The following is a 20,878-nucleotide window of genomic DNA, read 5'->3' as shown; positions in this document are numbered from 1 at the left end:
TTGGCTCGGGGTCGTCTGGTCTTTAACACTTGATTCCCCATGTACAAATATTCTGTAATACGTTGGCTGCGAGAAAATATGACTGTAAACTAGTTTTAACAAATACAAATGTCAAAACTACAAAAGTCCCTTTCTTAAAATGTTTTCCTTTATTTCCCTTTCAATGTTCACAATTTCCCCCCAAAACAGACATAGGAAGAAAGGTATAATCTGATATTAAAATTGGAACATTTATTGCTACATTACTGTTATATACAAAACAGTTCTCAACTATATTTATATATATTTCAAGAGAGGCACTCTGAGGGTCTGTGGGGCCTGCTGGAGTGTGTCATGTCCTCCCTCCACACGTCACTTATGAATGTCTTTTAATAATGCTCAAGAAAATAAATGAAATAAGTAACACCTTACTTAAAAACAAAAAAACCACCTCCCACACCACAAAGAGGTTTAAACAGCATTGATCATGGAAAGTCAGCACAAAGGTACAGAAAATGCAGAAAGCTTCTCCATATCTACTTTAAAAAACTCCTTATGTTGAAAAGCATGTTAATGTGTGTCACACGCCAAAAGTTGATGCCTGGTCAAATACTTGGACCCATGAAACAGCAGTTTGGATGAGTTGAATCCAGTTAGAAAACAAAATCAATAAAACAAGATATACGTAACATTTACTTTATTTTATTTCAACTAGATACAGTGAAAGAAAAAAAAAACATAACTTTAAACTTCTTCCTGAAAAATTGAAAAAAGCATTTAGGAGAAGGGAGGGTGGGGGAATGAACAAGTACCTCTTTTAATCTCCATGATAAATGAAATGATATGGTTGACAAACGTAAATGAAAAATACAAGTTCAGGCACTGATAAGGTATCACTCTCCCTTTATGACATCGTTAAGTCTTGAGGATGAAAAGGCCACACTGTTAATTTGTATAGGTCTTCTTTTTCTTCATCTTGTACAAAAAACAAAACACAAAACAAAAAAAACCTAACAAAACACTCTACCCGCCATCTGTGATTACATATGGTAGGACACTTTGACAACATGACATGGGAATAACATCACAATAACACTGATTTGTTCTCCTTGTTAGCCATCATCTCACGCCAAAATGGCTGACATCTGCCTCCATGACATGTTTTTCAGTGGGCGGGAGAAGGGTGAAATGAAAAACAAAATCCACTGACAAATGAAGGCGATCCACATTAAGTATGGTGGCTACATTCAAAGAACCAGTTGCATATTTACTGTTCACCCACACCGACTCTACGTTTATCCTCAGTGACCCCCCCCCCCCGAAAAGGTAAAGAAAATTCATCCGAGTAGCCTTCTTCAACTCAAACGTGAATTAAAAACTAACAGCCTTCCCTCTGCCGCCCTGTTTCAATTTGTGTCCAACATCCCCTTGTAAATTCATCTACAATACACTCTAAACTTCAAACTAATATTGCCATTTACGTAAAAAAATCTACAATGTATAGGCTAACAAAAAATATATATTTTTATATATATTTAGATTTTTGAAAAATGAAACGCATCAAGAGTAACGTACGGAGTGAATGTAAGCGTCACACTTCTCTCTAGGGGGCGGAGGAGGAGGGCGAGGGGTGCTTATTCAGTGGGAATGCTCATTTCCGGAAAAGAAAGCCTCAGTGACGCCAAAAAGGTTGTCTTTCCTCCATAGAAAAAAAACAAAACAGATTTTTCTTTTTTTTCTTCCAGAGTGTCAATTTAGGGGTGGGGCAGTCCTCAAACTCGCTGGTATTGTCGGTGAGCCATTTCAAAGATGCGCCCTCCTCTCCGTGAGCACCTAAAATGGCTTCTTTTGTCTTTCCACCCAACTGGACACTTTACACAACTGTGCTTTGTCTTGTTTGTGTGCGCTTTAGTGGCAAAGCAGTAGAGACACCTGAAGTCACGACAACAGCTTTAACAGTTCAATTTGTTGTCCAAAAAAAAGGAGAAATGAAAAGAGGAAGAACTGTTAAGTGGTGACAATTCATATGCTTCCCAGAATCAAGAGTCCTTAATTCCAGGGTGTCCAGATGCTCTCTAGGATACGAGCGGTTCTCCCTCAAGAATGCTGCATGTGAATTGTCCAGAAATGGCCACCTTGGATTTCATGGCCTCCTCAAACAATTGCTGATTAAAAAAAAAAAAAAAAAAATTCAAATATGGGCTTGGTTACATAACATATGTAAGACTGTACCATCACACTGGGAATGACATACATTAAAAAATAATTGCTCATACACATAAGCAATCCCTCACAATAAATGTTCCTCACATGTAAAGCAATTTGCTTAAATGTCAAATAGAAAACATGGTGTAACATTGAGGCACAAATCCATGATTCAATTTGTGTTTCTTCTTCCTTTTTCCCGTTCACCAGAGCAACTCTCGGCAGTGTGTCAAAAGTCCCAAATTGTGGCAGGACAAAAAAGAAAAAAAAGGTTCTGGCGTTAAATCGTATTGAGGAAACCAAAAAGTCAACGTTTTTGTACAGATATATATATATATAATTATATATATACTATATAAAAGCAAAAAAAAAAAAAGTTCTTCACATTTGAGCTTGTAGTCATGGTTGGGAGTGCGACAAACAGGCTGTGTCCATTTTGGCAGTTTGCATGTGTGTGTATGTGTGCGTGTGCGCATCTTGAAACTTGAACGGACAATACACAGACATGTCCACATACGCGCACACACACACCCACTGAGAGTTAACAGGTGGAAGAAATCTGTTAAGGCCACATCCTCTGAGAGCCAAGGAAACACTACCACATCTGCAAAAAAAAAAAAAAAGGCAGCACTATATTTTAAACAAGCAAAGCTAAAGACAGCAGAACTTCTAAAGTCACCCAAAAAATTAAACCAGGCCAAAAGTTCACCTAAGCATTCAATGGTGTTTTACTCAATCCTCTTCCCACATAATTTCTTTTTCCGCTTGTTTTTCAATTAATGTTAGCATGCATAGCAAATGGTGTTGCACATTAAATCAACATTTAAATGAAGACCCACCTGGTGTTACATGTGACCAACTGGATTGTGGCCATCTCCTCCAATACTTGGGTGGCCTCCTGAGAGCTGCATGGGCGCATCACCCACCACCCCGGACACCTTTTCCTCCTCACGGCGCTTTAAACATGCTGCCTTGGGGTTAAGGTTGCGCTCTGAACCAACAAGAGTAAAGAAGTGAATTGGTGACAAACTCAAAGAACCAAGTAAACCAACATTTACAGCTGCCATGGAAACTGACCTCTGACTTGTTGTTCTAAATTGAGTATGACGTTGACGGCTTGATGCAGGATGAGAAGTTTGGTCTGAGGTTTGTCGTGGCTGAGATGCAGCTGGCACATCCTGCCGAGCTCCTTGAAGGCCTCGTTGATGTCCCGTACTCGCAGGCGCTCGCGGGCATTGTTGGCCACTCGCCGTTCCCGCTCGCGCTCCATCTTCACCTCGGGCGGGAGGTCCTCGTCGTCTTCTTCGTTGTCCACACTGGAAGGAGATGGAGACGGTGAATGCGCTGAACATTGAAACAAACCAAAATGGGAGACATTTTGCACCTATATATCTGGAAGCAGCAAAACACATTTCAGTCAAAAACAGCATCGGACAAGCTGCGATTTACAAACCAATTCCACATTTTCAGAAAACACAGTTTATTACTTCTAATCCAATGAGAATAAAATGGCTCGGGATCACATATTCTAAACGTCAACATGGGCGATTGATCACGTTGAGGCAGCTTCAGACGCAGCTGCACGACAGCGCGCTTTGCATGGACGCGAAGGAGGAGCCCACAAAGCACAAGAAAGGGATTTTCTACTTGAGAAACTTACTCATCTTTCGGGTCTGAAAGGCTAGAGAGCATCTGGAGGGTCAACGCCTCCTTTCTGAAAATTGTGACATAAAGGGAGGGGGGGGGATGTCAACAGCATTAAACAGCTAACATTGCCAACCAGGGCGACACAGGATTTGATTTCAATGCGACTTGTGACGACGCCCTTTAGGAGAGACCGATAGCGGGAACTTTTAGATTGTGGGGGACAAGAACTTTTAGATTGTGGGGGACAAAAAAGAAAATCTCCATCTTATAACAAGCTTTAAGCAACGGTACGATTGACAACGAACCACCTACCTTGTTCGACTGCGTGCTGCTTTGGACTCCTTCTTTTCGTCGTCTGATTTGTCCGCGGAGGACGAGTTTTCATCGTCCTCCTTATCCTCTCTTTTGATGTCCGAGCTGCTGGAGGAGTGCGTGGAGCGTGCGAGCCCACCGGGAAGACCTGGACAAGCGCAAGTGTGTGTGATGTGACGTGTTTGCACTCGGGCGGCATTATTTTGAACTCGGGTCCGACTTACCGCTGAAGCCTTCCGGCTGGCCAACTGACGGTGTGGACCCGGACGCGTGATGACCGTGCAGAAGTGTGCTGCTGGGTGGGAGGCCAGTGGGCTCCTCATGTTTCCCTCCCTGTTTGACAGACAGCTGGATGGATGAGTGGCTATCATTAATTGTGTGAGGAGGACAAAATGGTGATGTCAATACATCTGAAGCTACTTTTCCATTGTAAAGTACAGGAGACCTTGTCCTATTCCTGGCAGCGTCGGCGGCATAAACCCAATTTTTACACTCGTCGAAATGCGCCATCGTCTTATCACGATTGTATTATGCAGACGCAGTAGCAAAGTCATCATTACAGTCAATATATACAATAAGTTTAGAAAATAAAATTAACTAGCACAACTAAATTATCTAAGACAGTATAAGTTCTATTTGCTTACAGTTTAACAACTGTCCACTAGGTGGCATAAAGTATTTGTTGTACAAGAACCACATCAAGAGTTTCATCATTCTTTGACCTCCTTTGAAACAGAATACAAGACTCCAATAAAGAGGATAGAAATTGGAAAATATGCTGCAAAACCTATAATGACAGACGATTTTTTCCTTTTTACAATATATCAACAGTTTATATACGAGATAAACCATGATGGAATTTCCTTGATGCATGTGAGGATGCAAAGGGAAAAGCTAGTAGGTGGCTCACCATCGCAGGATGTCTGTTGCTGAGAGCGAGGCTGGCATTTGGGAAAGCTGGAGAGAGGGATCCAAGTCCCCCGTTGTGTACTGCCGACAGAAGGCTGTGGATGTCGGGGTGGGCACCATCTAAGCCGGGGCCTTGGCCTACAGCATGGTTCCGGAGCACATGGATTGCCTCCTCCAAACGGTCCTCCATTTTACTTTGCTACAAAAATACAGGCAGATAGAGTGAGTCCAGAGGTTGACTTTTTTTTAAATATATATATATATATATAAACTAGGTACACTAATATTCAATATTATCTTTGATTTTTTTAGCATACCAGTACATGTGGCTGCCCTTCAAAGTTGGGTGTGGTGGGTCTTTGCCACTGGGACTGAGTTCCTGCGTAGAAAAACATTAGCAATACATGGTCATTCTTAATGTTACACCAGAGGGCGCTGTTGAGGCATATCTGTTATAAACAACATTTAGGGTTGCCCAAATTATTAAAGATCTTCCAACATGATTGCTTTATGAACATGTTGGAGAGTGACAGTTTACCTGCAATAGCCTGAGGAGACCCTGGAGTAGACGGAGCTGAGGGGAAGTTATTACTATTGTGGTCTGACGGATAAATCTGAAATAAAATAATTTGACAAAAAAAAAGGACAACTACTTAATACTGAATTTTCAGAGCCATTACTTTTAAGTCAGTGAATTTAAAGTGGAGCTTGCCAAGTATTTTCTACATGCATATCAGTGAACTACAAAGCTCACCGAGGCGAGAGCCTTTCCGATTTCATCCCCAGAACTGCCTGCCGTGGTGGCTCGGGTGCCTGCTGCAACAAATACAAGCGAGTCAAGTATTCTGTTTGAAAGCCCCAATAAACCAAAACATTTTAGGAATTAGCTTCTTACCCATGATGGGTTCTCCGTTGATGGCGGGCGTGTGGTTGTAGGTGGTGGGGGCGGGATGGAAGCCATTGACTTCGCTGCCGTGCAGCGGATAATTCTGCGCGCACAGACGTAGGGAAAGGGTACATTAGGTCCTCATATGGCACAAACAGTGAATATTGTGGCAAATATGTGATAGAAGCGAAGGTCGACCAACCATCCTGTCTTGCGAGTTCAGTGATGAGAAGGAACCTGCTGGGCCAATGTGAGGTGAGTTGCCCAGCATGGCCGAGTAGCCAGTAGATGACCAAAGGTCTTCTGCGGAGGGTTGGAAAAATTCAGCCTCATGATGCAAGATCAGCAAAAGTAATATAAAATTAGTTCCTACCTTGCATGTAGAAAGAGCCCGGGTAGACTGCACCGGGTTTACCGCTCGGATAACCTCCGTTGTCTCGTGTGTATTCATCACCGGATGTGGACGCATACACCTAAACAAGCACAGAGAGAAGTAACGATGAGGCTCGGCTTTTAGTATTTTGGGATGTTAGCTTCAACAGGGCCACAAGGTGGCGAGAGGGAGTCCGCACGCAGGCTCCTCGCCTGGGGGGGGAAACGCAACGGCCATGGCACGCTGGGCACGGCTAAGGCTCGGATCCCGGTGCACAGCAAGCGCTTCCTCTTCCTCCCAGGACCCCAATGACATCACACTGGCTGGCCAGCAGCCCTCCCAAGAAACACACACGCGCACACGTAGCGTAGTGTGTGCCACGCCACAAAGAGCCAAAGCAGTGCTTCCACATGCCTGCCATTTTCTGAAAGAAGCACCCTAACTTTCTCTCGGTGTTGACTTCTAGAGGGGATCACAGGTGACAACCATGATGAGACACGACTACAGTTCCTGCCAGCTGAGATTTTCTGCACTAGTTCCACAGCTATGAGGAATCCCCAGATTCCTCAGCGACCTCTCGGACCGCCCCCCCCCCCTTTCCGATTGCGTTGCATATGGCAGAATACAGGAAGAGAAGAAGAATGGCTGCTACGCTGCAAAGAATGCTAATCCAGAGAAGGGATGTTTTTTCTGTAATTTGATTTAACAGGGAGAAGTGGAAAGGGAATGGAGAGATGCACTTCTAATTACAGAGCCATCTGCCTGTTCCTGGACCACATCCAACTCCACAGGCAGCTGGGCTGAGGAGAAGGAGCGAGGGGAGGGAAGGAGGGAGCGGAGAGAGAGAGAGCGATGGGGGCTGGGATCCAGTCAGAGAGCGACTGCAGTGGGTAAGGGTGGGTGATTGAAGGGGGGGGGGGGGATGAGGACCCTGATGATTTATGAAATGGGTAGATAGATAAGGGGTGTTGAGGGAGGGGGCCAGTAGAAGGTAATCTAAATGACTTAAACAAAGCTTGATATGGCCAGGGGAGTGTGAAGGAAACGGGGGATTTAACATGATCGCTGTTAATTCAGGAGAAAAAAAAAAAACATGACTGAGACGGCTTCATTTAACAATGGGCTTTTGAGTTGCTCTTTCGTGGAGAACAATGTCATTTGAATCCTGTTGCTCTAGATGGCAACAGAATGACACAATGACTGGCGGGATGCGGCGTAATTATATTGGAGAAGAAAAGAGATTTCGAGGCTAAAATCCTCAACTAATAGGGCTTTAATGCAATTCGGGTTATGAGAGCACAAAAGGGGTTTCTGCGAGTGGGAGTGGATTCAGATTAAGGTCCAACTCAACTCAAAGTACTTTATTCTTCCACCACACCATCATTGTGGTTAGTTTAATGGCCAACAGGGATGGGGTTCCTTCACCTTTGCTTCTCGGCGGGAAGAGTGCAAATGAAGCACGATTGGTCTTAACAAGGAGAGCATTTCCTGATACGTACAACAAGGCTTGGCATAGGGTGTCCACGCCAGGCAGGCATGGAGGCAGTGTGGGAGCGCAGGATCATTGGCGGTCATTAATCTGGGCTCAGACATGGGGGGCTAAGAGCCCTCGCCTCGCAAGCACCGTGCCGCACAACTGGGTCACTCGTAGGGGGGAGGCCCACCCAGGCCATGGTGCGCTGCGGCGTAGGTGCGGGCTGACCGAAGCGGCGGGGGGGGGGGGGGGGGGGGGGGGGGGGGAGGGGATTCACACAGACATCTCGCGCCGAAACCACGCGGGCGCCGTTCACACCGCAGGAGAATGACTGAGGTTCAGACGGTGAGAACGTGGTGACATGTGTGAGATACAGACGCAGAGGTATGTACGTCGGCAGCCACTTCAAACGGCCAGCACCCACAGGTGGAGAGCAGTGTGGTTGGGGCATAGACATGACGCACTCTGTGGTGACATGAAATTGCCATTCATCCATCTGACGCACGCCTTCCCAATCAATGCTGGAGGCTGCACTGAATCCATTTCACAGCGACAATAAGAGACAAAATCCAGAGTGTTTACGCTTGATTTAAACTCATGTCACATTATGCACCCATGGCTATGCAATTTGTGACCTGGCCGACCAGGAAAATCAGCTTCCTCCGCGCTCTGAGAAAAAAAAAAAAAACACAAGCAAGCCAATTCTCATGTAACAAAAACATTAGACGCACAACCCAATCATATGCAATCTAGATCAAAACCTTAATTGGGATTATAGAGATTGATTGGTCTTTATAATTATTATTATTTATTATATTATTATCGGCCAACCTCCCATTCAGCAATTCAGAGGCAAGAAAAAGTGTGAACAAAGAACATTTGCTAGGTTAGGCACAGTGAAACAAACAGAGACAATCACCGAGTAGCAATTGTGCCGAGCTGAAAATGAACTACAGTAGTTGAAGAGGTGCGGCTAGGCCGCGTGGTAATTAGCACACAAGACTAAACTCGACAGCCTATAAAAAGGCGAGTGATGTGGGCAACTGCCGATTCGCTGACTGTATGGTCAAACATGTGAACATGACTTGCATTTCCAAGTATGTGTGCTGCGTCACGCGCACACAAGCGCCATCAGCTGCCTGGACCCAAAGTCGGGCTTTAACAGCCCACCGGAAAAAAGTCAACGCAACAGTTTAATCATCATCTTCAGAGATGCGAGTGCGAGAATGGCGAATGGATGCAAGCCTCAAAACACACGTAGGAGAAGTTGAGCTTGATAAATGTTGATGTCAGCTCACTGTGGGTCTTTACCCCGTCTGTCACAGAACTGCTCAAGCGGAGAGCAGAAAGCAAAGCATGTGTGGAGGGGGCGAGAGAGAATGAGAGGGTCTGTATACAAAGAGTGAGAGGAAGAAAGAAGGACTCACCGACGAAGGAAGGCCAGGGGGTTTCCGAATCTTCTTTGGCTGAGAGTCTGCATGCACCCAGACAGAGGAAAGAAAGAAAAATGTAAACGTGAGACAATATGCAAGTACCAACGTCAGCACAGGTGCGCTGTCTTGTCGGGTCGGCTACAGTTTGTGTGTGACTGTCGGCGAAAGAGAAATGTTGCCAGGCATTCAATGTATGCGTGTGTGTTTTAATTAAAAGGGAAGCGAGCACAACAATGCAATTTGGCATCTAAATCACAGAGATTTCTAGGATGTGATCCGTTGCTTTATCTTACCCAAGCCTCCATCAGGCGGCCTCCTCCGCGGATTGTTTGGGTAGGATTGGTAAAACTGGGAGCCTGATTTCAGGCCAGAGGGGGACATGGCATCTGGGCTTGGCATTGCAATTTCACTTGGAAGGAAACCAGGCTGCCAACACAAAGAGCGTAGTCTGAACATTTAGCATTCACGACGATGTGAAGTTGTGCGCGCCGATCAAGCTGATCTGATATCATGAGTGGTAAGCCACTCTCATTGCAACATTTGAGGACTCTCGGCTAGAAAAAAATAAAATAAATGGGCAAGCGAAGGCCAGACCAATCTTAAACTTGATAGTCTTGAAAGTGATTTTTGCACTGGTGGAAATCTGAGCACCGGGAAACACTTTCAGTGCGCAGCTCAAAACATGACTTTCCAAATACAGAATTAAAACTTTTTGCTTGCAGCACATAGTACTGTCCCGTGCCTCATTCATTTACTGTATAAATAAACAAAACTGAATTGTGCAACTTACCTGGTTTGGAAAGGGAGAGTATGAAGGCCGCTCATTTTTACCTGAAAGATCAATTCATGTCCATGCGTTACAACAAAACAAAGGCCAGACGCAAAAATTTGCGCACACTAACAAATTTTTTATTTATTTATTTTTTCCAAATTTAAGTCCAGAGATGGCCTTCCCCCTTCTTTTTAGTACGCTCAGTTGAATCAAGCTGCCTGCCAGATAAAACCCTGGGGAAGGTTTCCGCTTCACTGCACTGACACTCAACCAATGGACACACAGGCGAACACACGCGCAATGAAAGAAAAAAAAAATCTAGTCTTAAATAAACATTCTTAACATATAGTTTACATAAATGGGGAATTAAATTTGTAGAAAAAAATATATACACACACACACACACACACACACACACAAAAATGGCAAATTGAACTTCACAAACTGCAAATTATACCTGCAATCCCCGAACTTATAAAAGGAGAGGCCAAGCCTTCATGTTCACTGTAGTGGGATCCTTCTGCGTAGCCCTGCAAGATGAAAACATTTAAGCTCAACAGGCATGACAAGCACACTTCCGGGGCCTTCCGCATTGTGTTGGCACACCTACTGGGCTTCACAGTTACCCTCCCCTCTGCTTAACTCACAGGACGAATGCCAAACAAAATTGCATCAGCTTGGGAGATTGGGAGCAACTTTCTTGATTATCGGCGCGGGCGAATCAAAGCAATGTCGCTTGTACCTCAGCTTGTGTTTCTTATTTCTACAGAGAGTGGTGCCAAGGTAGTTAACGGCGGATGTGAGGCAGGAATTACCAGTGGGTTTCCACAGAGGTTTTGGGCAACTAGATGGCTTGCCAAAGAATGATTTGGAGCCAAGGTTATCAGGAACAAAGTCGAAATGCGGCGTGGCTTCAAAATGCACTCCGCTGCCTTGATGCTTGGTGTGTGTGCGTGATTGGCAATGGCGGTGATTTACAAAAAAAAAACATGTGATATCACAAAATTCCATTTCGAGATTACCCGTGCTTGGCTGAAAGAAGGACTGTTCTGTTCCGCCGAACCCCAGGATCCAGAGCTGCTGCGCTCATCTAGTGCTAAACAAAATCAAACAACAACACACATTTTGTTTAGAGCAGTAAAATGAACATGCGCCAGAGAACAGCAAACAAAGCCTCAAAATTTTTATTAATGAATGTGTCATTGAGGTCGGAATAACATTAAGGGACTGTGCCATCATGTTGCACTCAGCATTTTAGCTCCTTAAGTGGCCATAATGGGCACACACGAAAACCATGAGAGAATCACTAACGAGCAAATAAGCCGCTGTTGCTTTTAAGATGCCATGTAACGTAAAAAAGCACAGGAAAGTCCGTTAATGTAGTCATTAGCTTTCATTACAGCCACTGGAAATGAGAAAAATGAAACATTCCCAAGTGCAATATAGCAAACTTATATTACTTTAAGTGAGATGGACACAATCCAAAATGAGACAGTGGCCCAAAAAAAAAAAGAAAAAAAAGACACCATGTGCAACACAAAGGAAACACAAAGCCAAAAGGCTGGTGAAGCTGAAAACTCCTTAAAATACCCCCATCATCCTCTTCTCCCCGTCTTGTGCACTAATGCTATCCAGGCTCTCTGGAGACGCAAGGCTTAATTGCATACTGATTTGCATAATTGTGCATATTAATGCAGCTTCCTTATGAATATTCATGTTTTCTTTGATTTTTTTTGCCTAATTAAAAAAAATGTATGTGTGAGAAAGCAGAGGGAGTAGTGAAGGGGTTTGGGGGGGCTGAGGGGTCTGGGCGAGATCAGCAGCCCGGCTGACGAGCGCGGGAATGAGTGATGAGACTAACAGAGCGGTGCAAGCACCTACACACGCCGCGACAGCCGTGATCTATGGCGCCCGTGCAAGTGGCACGGATGAGGGAGACCTCGGAGGATCAGCCTCAGCGGAAAGGCCACAGCACTAATAAAAGCGCCGCCATCAAACGCACAACAGCAGACGACAGGCAGGAAAAACACATTCGAGCGACCGAGGGATTCATGTGTAACATATTTTTCTTCTTTGTTGTAAAATTAGAAAGGTTGTGGTCAACCACAACGCATCCTGCCAGGGTTTTCCAAAATAGCACGGCGGAAAGGATGCAAGGCATCGTTTGTAACCAGCCGGCAAAAAAACTAGAACAACAATGAGAGTCAGAAGAATCGGAGCGGCCGTAATCGGAGCTAAAGCGCAGCAACATCTCTCGCTCGGATGACAACAGTGATGATCTGCTGGGCCAATGCGTGAGCAGCGCAGGTTTACATCACCCGTTTGGTATTAACGCTGCAAGTCGGGAAACCTCGCCAGTTCTAAAAATAGTGCCAAAATATCCAAGACTATTATCATGTTCAATAAAGTGGACTTGCATCACTGTCACTGGAGAGCAATTTTATTAAATGGCAGCTTAGACATCGTTGAAGCCGATAAAAAAAAAAAAAAAAAAAAGGAATCCCGCACGTGAAGAAGCTTTGCCAGGCCAATAAGTTAAGAGCATAAAGTCCTAACAATCGTTGTGTTTTGGATGCCCCAGCGCTCCACCCAGGATGCCTCCGTTTGCTTGGAAAGCAGGAGGTCTGGAGTGGAAAGTGGAGTGGTAGCATGGCTGCGCAGTCTGACAACATTGTTTCACACGTACTGGGCTAATTAACTCCAAGGCAATTAAAAACAAGGTGGAGATCCGCGGAGGTGCCAATGACACTTTGCCTGCCAAGAGAAGAGATCTTTCTATTGTTGTTGACTGTTTGTCATGAATGTGTACACTGTGTTCAAGATTTGTTCAGTATAGGTGCGCGTGCGAACTTGAAAAACGTGAACATTTAAATGAGCTTGTCTTATATAAAAAATAAAAAAACAGACACAAACTCACTCAGAAAAGAGATGGAAATTAAATTAAAAAAAAAAAAAAAAATAGGCCTTGCTTGTTATTGGGGCAAGTGTGTTCAGTAGCCATAAAGTTTTGCAATGTTAGTGGAGTCAGGCTAATGATTACCTCCCCCAAGCATTAATCTCACAAGGCTACGTTTTGATGGCCGTTTGTTGTTGGCACATGGGCCAGGGAGGAACTTGGGTTTTCACGGAGATCGAGATAAAAGGTGTGACTCCAATCGTTTTGCTTTTGAGGTCACAGCCAATACTTTGGAGCTCGTGAAGAAATTGAGACAAAACTGAGACGCCCTCAACAACGCGGCTAGCATGAGAGCCACTGCAAGACCACATGATGTAAATTGACAAAAGTTGTTGTGATCCAGGCCAAGTGAGGTGGTCACATCCAGCGTGTGTGTGTGTGTGTGGTGGGGGGTGAAGGGGGTTGGAGACATTGCCAGCAGCTGCAGAGGTGACAGAGAGGACGCCTGCCTTTCTGCGTGCTTGGCCCACTCCCACCAGCACGTACGTCACACGACTGCCACTCCTCAAACATCCCACATCTTCTTTGGCAGGGCTCTCTACACACACACAGACACACACACACACGCTCACTGGCTCTTGAGGAAGGGGGAGAAAGACAGCTAATGCAATTAGCGCCCCCTCGGAGTACTTTTATGTTAATGAATAGAAGTGGTCTGTTGGGCCACCGGGCTGCTTGCTCCCGTTCCCGCGCTGCGGGGTCACTGAATATACAAGCCGCTTAAGTGACGTCACACGTGGACATTGTTCTTCTAATGGCGACTATCCCAACAATCTGCATCGGACCGACTGCTGGATGCAATATGAACATCATTGTGGTTCACATGCGGTAACACAACAGCAACACGCTGGGAAATTCAAAATAAAAGCTTTCCCAAAAAATACATGGACATAAAAAAATATATATATATATATATATATATATATATATATATATATATATATATATATATATATATATATATATATATATATATATATATCGATTAGCTACAAATACGACCACAAGATTATTAATATCTGATGTTGTCATATCAATACTGTAACGAGAGATAAATGCAATTAGGTTCCATCCCTAATAGCATATTAACATTCTATTAGTTGCTACAGCACGTGGCCGTCCGTCTATGTAGCCAGACTCCCAATACTTCCTGGTGAGGAATTTGCATGGCTAAGCATTTTAACAGCATTGTGCCCCGGATCTCCAAAGGTGACAGCTTGCAGTGTGTCGCATTAAAATGGGTGTCATTGAACGAGGGCCACACTTTGGGACGCGAGAATGAGGAAGGGGGGGGTGAAGGAATTAACTTCTCAGTGCTTAGTAATTGCTCGCTGTAATAGAAACAAACAGAATCGTGCCTTCCACGGGCTGATCCCTCTATTCAACAAGCTCCTTCTTCCACTTGGGCCACTCACTGCATGCTGGGCCAGTTTAAGAGTTGGCAAAATGGGGGTGAGGCGTATTGTCCCTGAGTCGCGCCATTTCCTGCAGATCAGTGGGGATAAGAGCCCTGCGCCGGCCGGGTTGGGGGAGGACTGTTTTACACTTCAGGGTGGCGGTGCTGATGGGGAGGGAAGGGGGGGGGGGGCGTTTCAAGTCTATAAGACCCCCTTTTTTTAAATTTTGCCTTTGTTCTTGCGTGGCCAAGTTCCCACCCCGGGGAACACCATGGAGTGTGACTGGATTTCACACAGCAGGTTGGCAGGGTGACAGAAGAACCAAAGTAACATGACTAAGTAATAACATTCGGCGAGAAAGAAAAACTCGCTGGAAGTCTTCAAGCACGTCCAGGGGTTAAGCAGCGGCTCATTTGCACTTTCAAACTGGAAAATAATACAGACTCTCCAAAATAATGGCACAGATGTTGGAGCATAACTCATATTTACACAGGTTAACACTTTTCTGGGTAGAAAATGCAAATAACAGCTCGCTCACGTTCAGTACATTTGAAGGTCAGTGAGGTGTGATGTTCCACAGAGACATCCTCACTCAATGGTATTCCAAATATTTTCACATTAAGAAGGAAAAGAACCAAAAATGTCACAGAGCAAGAGCTGCTCTTCAACGCTGAATTTCGTGGGATGATATGCAATGCTAGGTAGCGGTCGCTAAACTTCTTAGCGCACATTTTCATATAAAGAAAGGTGGAAAAGTGGCACGAGAGCAAAGTGTGTGTGCTGGGAAACTTACCCGAGCCGCTGAACTGGCTGCTGGCGAGGGTCATTGTTCGGTTCTTGCCGTTCGCTACGGGAGGCGCGAACATCTGCGGGGACGACAAAAAGAGGAACGAGAGCGTTAGTATCAAAAGCAAAGGAGGGCACACTTCACACATCCTATTTCCACTAATAAACGACATTGTGCGTTTGTCACTCTGCGAATTCTTTTTTATGCTTCATGGCATACCAGATAAATGGATGGAAAAAAAATTGTCGCTAGCTTGCAGCAAAAAATTTTTAATGCCAGTTCCGGTTTTTGGGGGGCAATGTTACCGAAGCTTCTTTTTGGCTCGAATTACCGACTGTACGTGGCATCTTGTCCCCCCCCCCCCCCCCCTCAAAGTAGGACGTGTAAATGAAAGCGCAAGCTGGCGTGACGACAAAAAAACAGGTCCACGCAAATATTTTGATTCCATTAGGTCTTGTAAGATGCGTTAAACACGCGCTTTCTTCCGTGTCCAAACCTTGGGAGGATGTCTGCCGCGAGGAACAAACGAGGAAGAAACTTGTTTGTACAACCCTCGACAGTTTCTCACCCAATTATCGGTGTCATATTCAGTAGACGGAACATCTGCTGTGACAAATTGGCAGGCGATCAATCTGGACATTTTGATGGTGGACTCCACCGTTTAATGAGACACTCCCTTCAGGGAGTGTGGCGCTTTTTTTTTTTTTTTTGAAGTGGACCGCAGCGTTCCATCATGTGAAATACTCTAGCTGCAGACAAAAGGCTTTCCCCAGGGCAACAAAAAATGACATAATGCCGCTATTAAAATGGCGATTAGCGGAATAAAAATGAGATTCATTTGTGGCCACAATTACAACTTGAATGTAAAAAAAAAAAAAAAAAAAAATTGTGCTTGCCATTGATCCTGCCAACTGTACTTGTTTTCTTTTTAAGTCGTCACAGGCTCAAATTTAAACCAAACTCCAAACAATAAAAAAAGATACATTACATCTCAGAACTTCATACCACTAAAGTACGTCTTTCCATACAGAACAATATCACAATTCCTCCTCGACAAAATCATTTCTTGCAATTATGCAGATAGCGATTTAAGATCGACAAGTGGGGAAACCCGAAAATTCTATCGCCGACATCTCCCACCTGCACGGCCCTCTCTTCTCGGTGCCACCCATCCCGACTGCACTCTGGCTGTCTTACCGCGCTGAAATCCAGGAGGTCGCTGAGTTCCTTGTCAGTTCCCACTGCAGCCATTCTTTGCTGCTGCTCGGTCATAACCTTGCGTCTCTAACAAACCCTATGAGAGAGATTTGCAAATACAGGACTTTAATAAATGATAATAAGGGCACTCGCAATCACAAGGACAAGGGTGACACAACCGAGCATAAATGTGACTAGTAAACTAAAAATAATAAGAAACTAAAAGAATAATGATGGTAAAAACGCAGAGCACGATGAATAAAGTTGATTTTCCATCCTATATATGTGACTTCCGAAACAGCCATATGACATCAGTACACTTTACTGCCATTTTCTGACACTAACAACAGCTTTATTGCCAACATACGGCATTTGTAATTCAAAATACAATACAACATCCCAAAGCAACAATATGAATTAATTGTGAAATGTTTGAGGTATATTATAACTGTAGAAAAATTGGAGGATCAGCTACTTGGATGTTTTTTTTTTTTACAAAGAAACGCAAACCAAGTGTGACAATTTTGAGACTTTCCTTTGCTCTAGTATCACGCAGGTACAAATAATTGCAGCAGAAAGTCCTGAAGCTGGGACATTTTGCAAAGCAAAGTTTATAAAGGAAACAATTAAATTTGAGAACTGGGGGGAAAATAACTGAGGTTGCGGATCACTGGAGACCCTGGCAAAAGTGCAATATTCTTTTATGTTGGTTTTGTATGCCTTGTTAAAAATCACATCTAAAATGGAGGGCAAACAGAAAAACTACAAACTCATAAAAAAATCACAAAGACTGGGGCGTATACTAATAAAGGCAGTGGTACACGCATGTCTGTCCTGGCTGCTTAGTACAACAACTGCCCCGTTGGTGACGTCACCTGGCGCAACGTCACACCGGCCGGCCACTGGCACATCCAACCACCGCCAAACTAATCTGTCCAGGTCACTCGATACAGTACGGCTAACTCAAGACCACAAAAACTACAAGACTCCGCCCCCTTCCACAACTGACCTTAATATATTGTCTTAACGTTTCTGTCAAAAGTTTTATAAAGGTGAAAATTTGAGCCAAGAACTTCAATGGGTCTCACTGTAATGCAAAAGTTTTTTTCTAATAGAAAAGTTTCATTCAGTATTTCAGTTTACACCGTAGCTATCAAATATTTTTGAACTGTGTATTTTACCGATGATTTCATCAATTAATGGAGTAATTGAATCAGACGTCATTAAATATGACTGTGTATGGCTTTAAAGGCGAGATCTGGCCTGGTGCGCAAATGAAAGTAGAGTTGGGAGTTTATTAGTTATTTGACTATTGTGGCACTAAGTGTCATGTTAATGTAAAAACTCGTGCTGCCGTAAAAATTATGAGAATTAAGCGGCTCCATGTCAAGACTTTCCCTTTTATTAAAATCACAACTCAGGCAACCAGCACAACCTTACGTCCATCACAACCACATGAAAGGCAGCGCATACATTTACAATTACAGACATAATTAGGACCATTGTTAGCCCAAGGAAATAAGGGTGAAAGGCAGCGCTAATGACTATATGCAAACACGTCATTACCAAATTAACATATGTCAACGCCAAACAGAAAATCGTCAAACTACACAGTGAGCGGCAATGCTGGATTTTTCTTGCTCCGGTGCCGGGCCGTGATTGAGCCACGCTTGGAGGATGGGGAAAAAAAAAAAAACGGAAGGGGGGTGGGAGGTCATATGAAGGCACTTGGACACCAACAGGTGGTGTGCTTTCACAGCTTGTTTTGTAATAAGACAATAGCATGTACTAAAAGGTATTAAAAAAAAAAACAATAACAAAGATGGCAGCGTGAATTATCGCATGTTGAAATCCATTTAGGGGATACGCGTGATGGGAATTAACGAACAAACAAACGCGCTCCGCTGCTGTCGTAGCCCACCATCAAACTTGTTGAAGTGTGGCGAACTCAGGCAGGCAAAACTTTAACCTTGAGACATGGAAAGGAAGTGACCACATACACATGCACTGATCCAAGTGTCTATAAGCCAGCAGCATGCCTCTCGTTGCCTGTCCCAACTTTTGGCTCGTCTCAAATGTTACCCAAGCACTGTGCGACAGAGACTCAGGCACATGGACGACAGGGGCAAGAGGGGGCTTTAACAAAATGGCATCTTGGCCTACTCGTGGATCAATATTTCAAGCAAACAGATTAAGAAAGGGGGGGTTGTGTCAGTCCCCACGCAGAGGGCAAAGAAGCCACAAAGAAGCCTTCAACACAAACCTGTGGCACGTGGGCCAAAAACGGCCAGTTAAAAACAAATTGAACCTATAAATCTTGCATGAGGAAAATACCCACAAGTTGCTTAAAACCTCTTCGCTCTCCTGCATATAGATGTGATGGTGGCATACACTGCTATCATAACTTGTTGCTGCACAAATCAAAACAATTACAGGTAGCAGCACACCAAAAGTGTTTACACCAGTGGACAGTGTCAAAAAAGTTCAATAAAGTCCACTTTGGACAGGATTTATTTCAACAAGCACCCAGAAGGAAAGATAAATTCCACATCCAAAACTAATCCATTCAACATTTTCTTTTTTCAAAGGGGGTGAGCGGCAAATAAATAAAAGACGGAGGCCACCTTTTGGAGAATGGCTACCAAACTTTACTCTTCCTTCGCTCAGATTAGGGTTCAAGTCGCATTATGGTGGTGGTGTGGGGGCTGTTGGGAGACGGTGGGGGTGGGAGCGAGAGGAATTTCCTGCCAAATGTGCAATAAAATTAAAAGTCTCGCTGGTGGCCACTCGCTCCCATAGAGGAATGTTTAACGGCGACCATAAGAGAGCTTATGGAAAGTTTGTCTTGCAGAACAGGGGGGGACACAGATAGTAGGCCTCAAAATGTAAAGTTGAGCTAAATAGCCTCGTCAAGCTTATACATTGTGTTTTCCGAAATGCTAACTAGCATAGACGCACGGCGGAAAAAGCAACAAAACAAGGATATTTATACGTCTTTTAGATTCATATTAGCGGTCGAGGCAGGGGAGTAGCACGAAGCTAGCTCGTCAAAGCAGACAAAAAATGGAACGAGCGAAGCTTTAAAATCGCCTTCCCGAAAAAGTTTTCGGAAAAAAACACAAGGCGTCCTGCGCGGGTGTCAATGGGGGGGAAAGCCGTCGAATTCGTGCAACTTTTGGGGGTGAAAGGTGACGAGAAAGAAGGTGTTTGGTTGTTATTTTTACCTCTCCTCCGCGGGTATCGGCTATCCAAGAGCGGCGAAGAAAAAGCGAACAGCGGCGAGGGGGGAAAACATAAAAGTTGAGGAGAATTTCGAGCTCAGCGCACCAGACGCATTGGAGCGCCGTGGAACGTCTTTCTGCCCCCTCTTTGTCCCGGAAAGCTTGCTCTTCAAGTGTCCGCCTCCACGTGTGTGCTCCAGTGTCTCGAGTCTGTGTGCAAACAAATCTATTCTACTCGCTTAATCTGGCGTCTTCCTCCCTTTTTCCCTGTTACAACTGAGGAGATGATTTCATTCTTCTCGTAGACATCTTCACCTCCTCCGTCCACATTGTCAGACGCAACAACGTATCCTTCCGCGCGCGGAGTGAGGCCCTCAACGCCAGCGGTGTCCGATTTCAAACGCCTTTTGGAAACGGCCACATTTCTTCCCTGTAGAATCGCGATTGTAAGCGTTTAGGGTGCATAAAAGCGATTAATATTTCGAAATGAGTGTATGTGTCCTGTCTGCTTTAGCTGCGGTCATCAAAACGCGAGAGTATTACACGCACTAGCTTGCGCAGCGGAAGGCTATAGCAAGAAAGTTACCTGCGATTACACAGCAGCAGCTTCGACGAGATGGCACGATAAATGCCAAGGCGCTCCGCCAATGGGAGGGCGCATATATTTGATTGACATCAAGCTCGGCCACTCGGCTGTTAAAAACACGGCGTTGCGCCCGCCTTTTTCTTGACGCTCACTTTCCCTGCGTGTGCGTGTGCTCAGGGAGGCTGGCCGAAGGGGGCTCCAAAATGCCTGCTGACATCATTTTAATTTTTTGTTTTGTGTGCTCACTTGCCTCTTTTTTTTTTTTTTTAAATAACCATACTTAATGTATGGTTATTTTTTATGCCTTGCAGTAACCTCGTGTTTTAACCTACTATCATAAGAAATTAGTATTCAATCATGCATCTATAATAAAGGAGAATATAATTGAATTATGAGATGTGTTTATATTTTTATTGAGTGATATTATTTAGTTAAAAAATATACTCAGAATAGAGTGGACCGCTGCTTTTGCAGGGGATAAGGACCGGGCTAATCCGTGGATAGGGTAAATCAGCCCATTTGAAATACTTGGGAAATTTTGCTTACCCCAGAAATTATTGAAAGTATAGTATAAACTTCAATAAGCGTTTTCCACACAAAAAAAGGGGGGGGTTGGCACCCCACCTCCCCCTAAAATTTAAATATATAGGTAAATGCCAGGTGTCGAACAGCAATACAATAAATATACTCTGGTATACACTGGTCAAACATTTTTACACAAAAAATCACTCAAACTTTTTTAAA

General features: G+C 44.2%; 1 protein-coding gene across 2 annotated transcripts; it reads right to left on the bottom strand.

The window, feature by feature from the left end:
• Positions 1-206: 206 nt before the first annotated feature.
• On the bottom strand, positions 207-20,098 carry tcf3b (transcription factor 3b). 2 transcript variants are annotated; one of them, XM_061298239.1, is made up of 21 exons: positions 19,552-20,094; positions 16,328-16,424; positions 15,137-15,209; positions 11,013-11,086; positions 10,448-10,520; positions 10,009-10,049; positions 9,512-9,644; positions 9,213-9,259; positions 6,312-6,411; positions 6,141-6,241; positions 5,948-6,041; positions 5,807-5,868; positions 5,591-5,666; positions 5,370-5,431; positions 5,054-5,251; positions 4,368-4,476; positions 4,144-4,291; positions 3,845-3,898; positions 3,262-3,500; positions 3,024-3,175; positions 207-2,788 (listed from the first exon to the last, which is right to left on the bottom strand). In XM_061298239.1, exons 2-20 carry the CDS (start codon positions 16,400-16,402, stop codon positions 3,030-3,032), a joined length of 1,905 nt encoding a protein of 634 aa, XP_061154223.1. In that variant the 5' UTR covers positions 16,403-16,424; positions 19,552-20,094; the 3' UTR covers positions 207-2,788; positions 3,024-3,029. The 2 variants fall into 2 exon arrangements, with proteins under 2 accessions (XP_061154223.1, XP_061154224.1); XM_061298240.1 differs by lacking the exon at positions 3,845-3,898 and having other exon boundaries at positions 4,368-4,491; positions 19,552-20,098.
• Positions 20,099-20,878: the final 780 nt, after the last annotated feature.

This window comes from Syngnathus typhle, linkage group LG14 (genome assembly GCF_033458585.1).
Source record: "Syngnathus typhle isolate RoL2023-S1 ecotype Sweden linkage group LG14, RoL_Styp_1.0, whole genome shotgun sequence".
Classification (NCBI taxonomy): domain Eukaryota; kingdom Metazoa; phylum Chordata; class Actinopteri; order Syngnathiformes; family Syngnathidae; genus Syngnathus; species Syngnathus typhle.
Note: the sequence above shows the minus strand (reverse complement) of the source record. Positions and strands in the feature narration are given on the sequence as shown.

Excerpts from the sequence above, each read along its gene's own strand:
- tcf3b (XM_061298239.1), bottom strand. The coding sequence starts at position 16,402 with ATGACCGAGCAGCAGCAAAGAATGGCTGCAGTGGGAACTGACAAGGAA. Across the intron at positions 15,210-16,327 it reads ACCTCCTGGATTTCAGCGCG|ATGTTCGCGCCTCCCGTAGC; the intron begins GTAAGACAGCCA and ends TCGTCCCCGCAG. Across the intron at positions 9,645-10,008 it reads ACTCTCCCTTTCCAAACCAG|CCTGGTTTCCTTCCAAGTGA; the intron begins GTAAGTTGCACA and ends TTGTGTTGGCAG.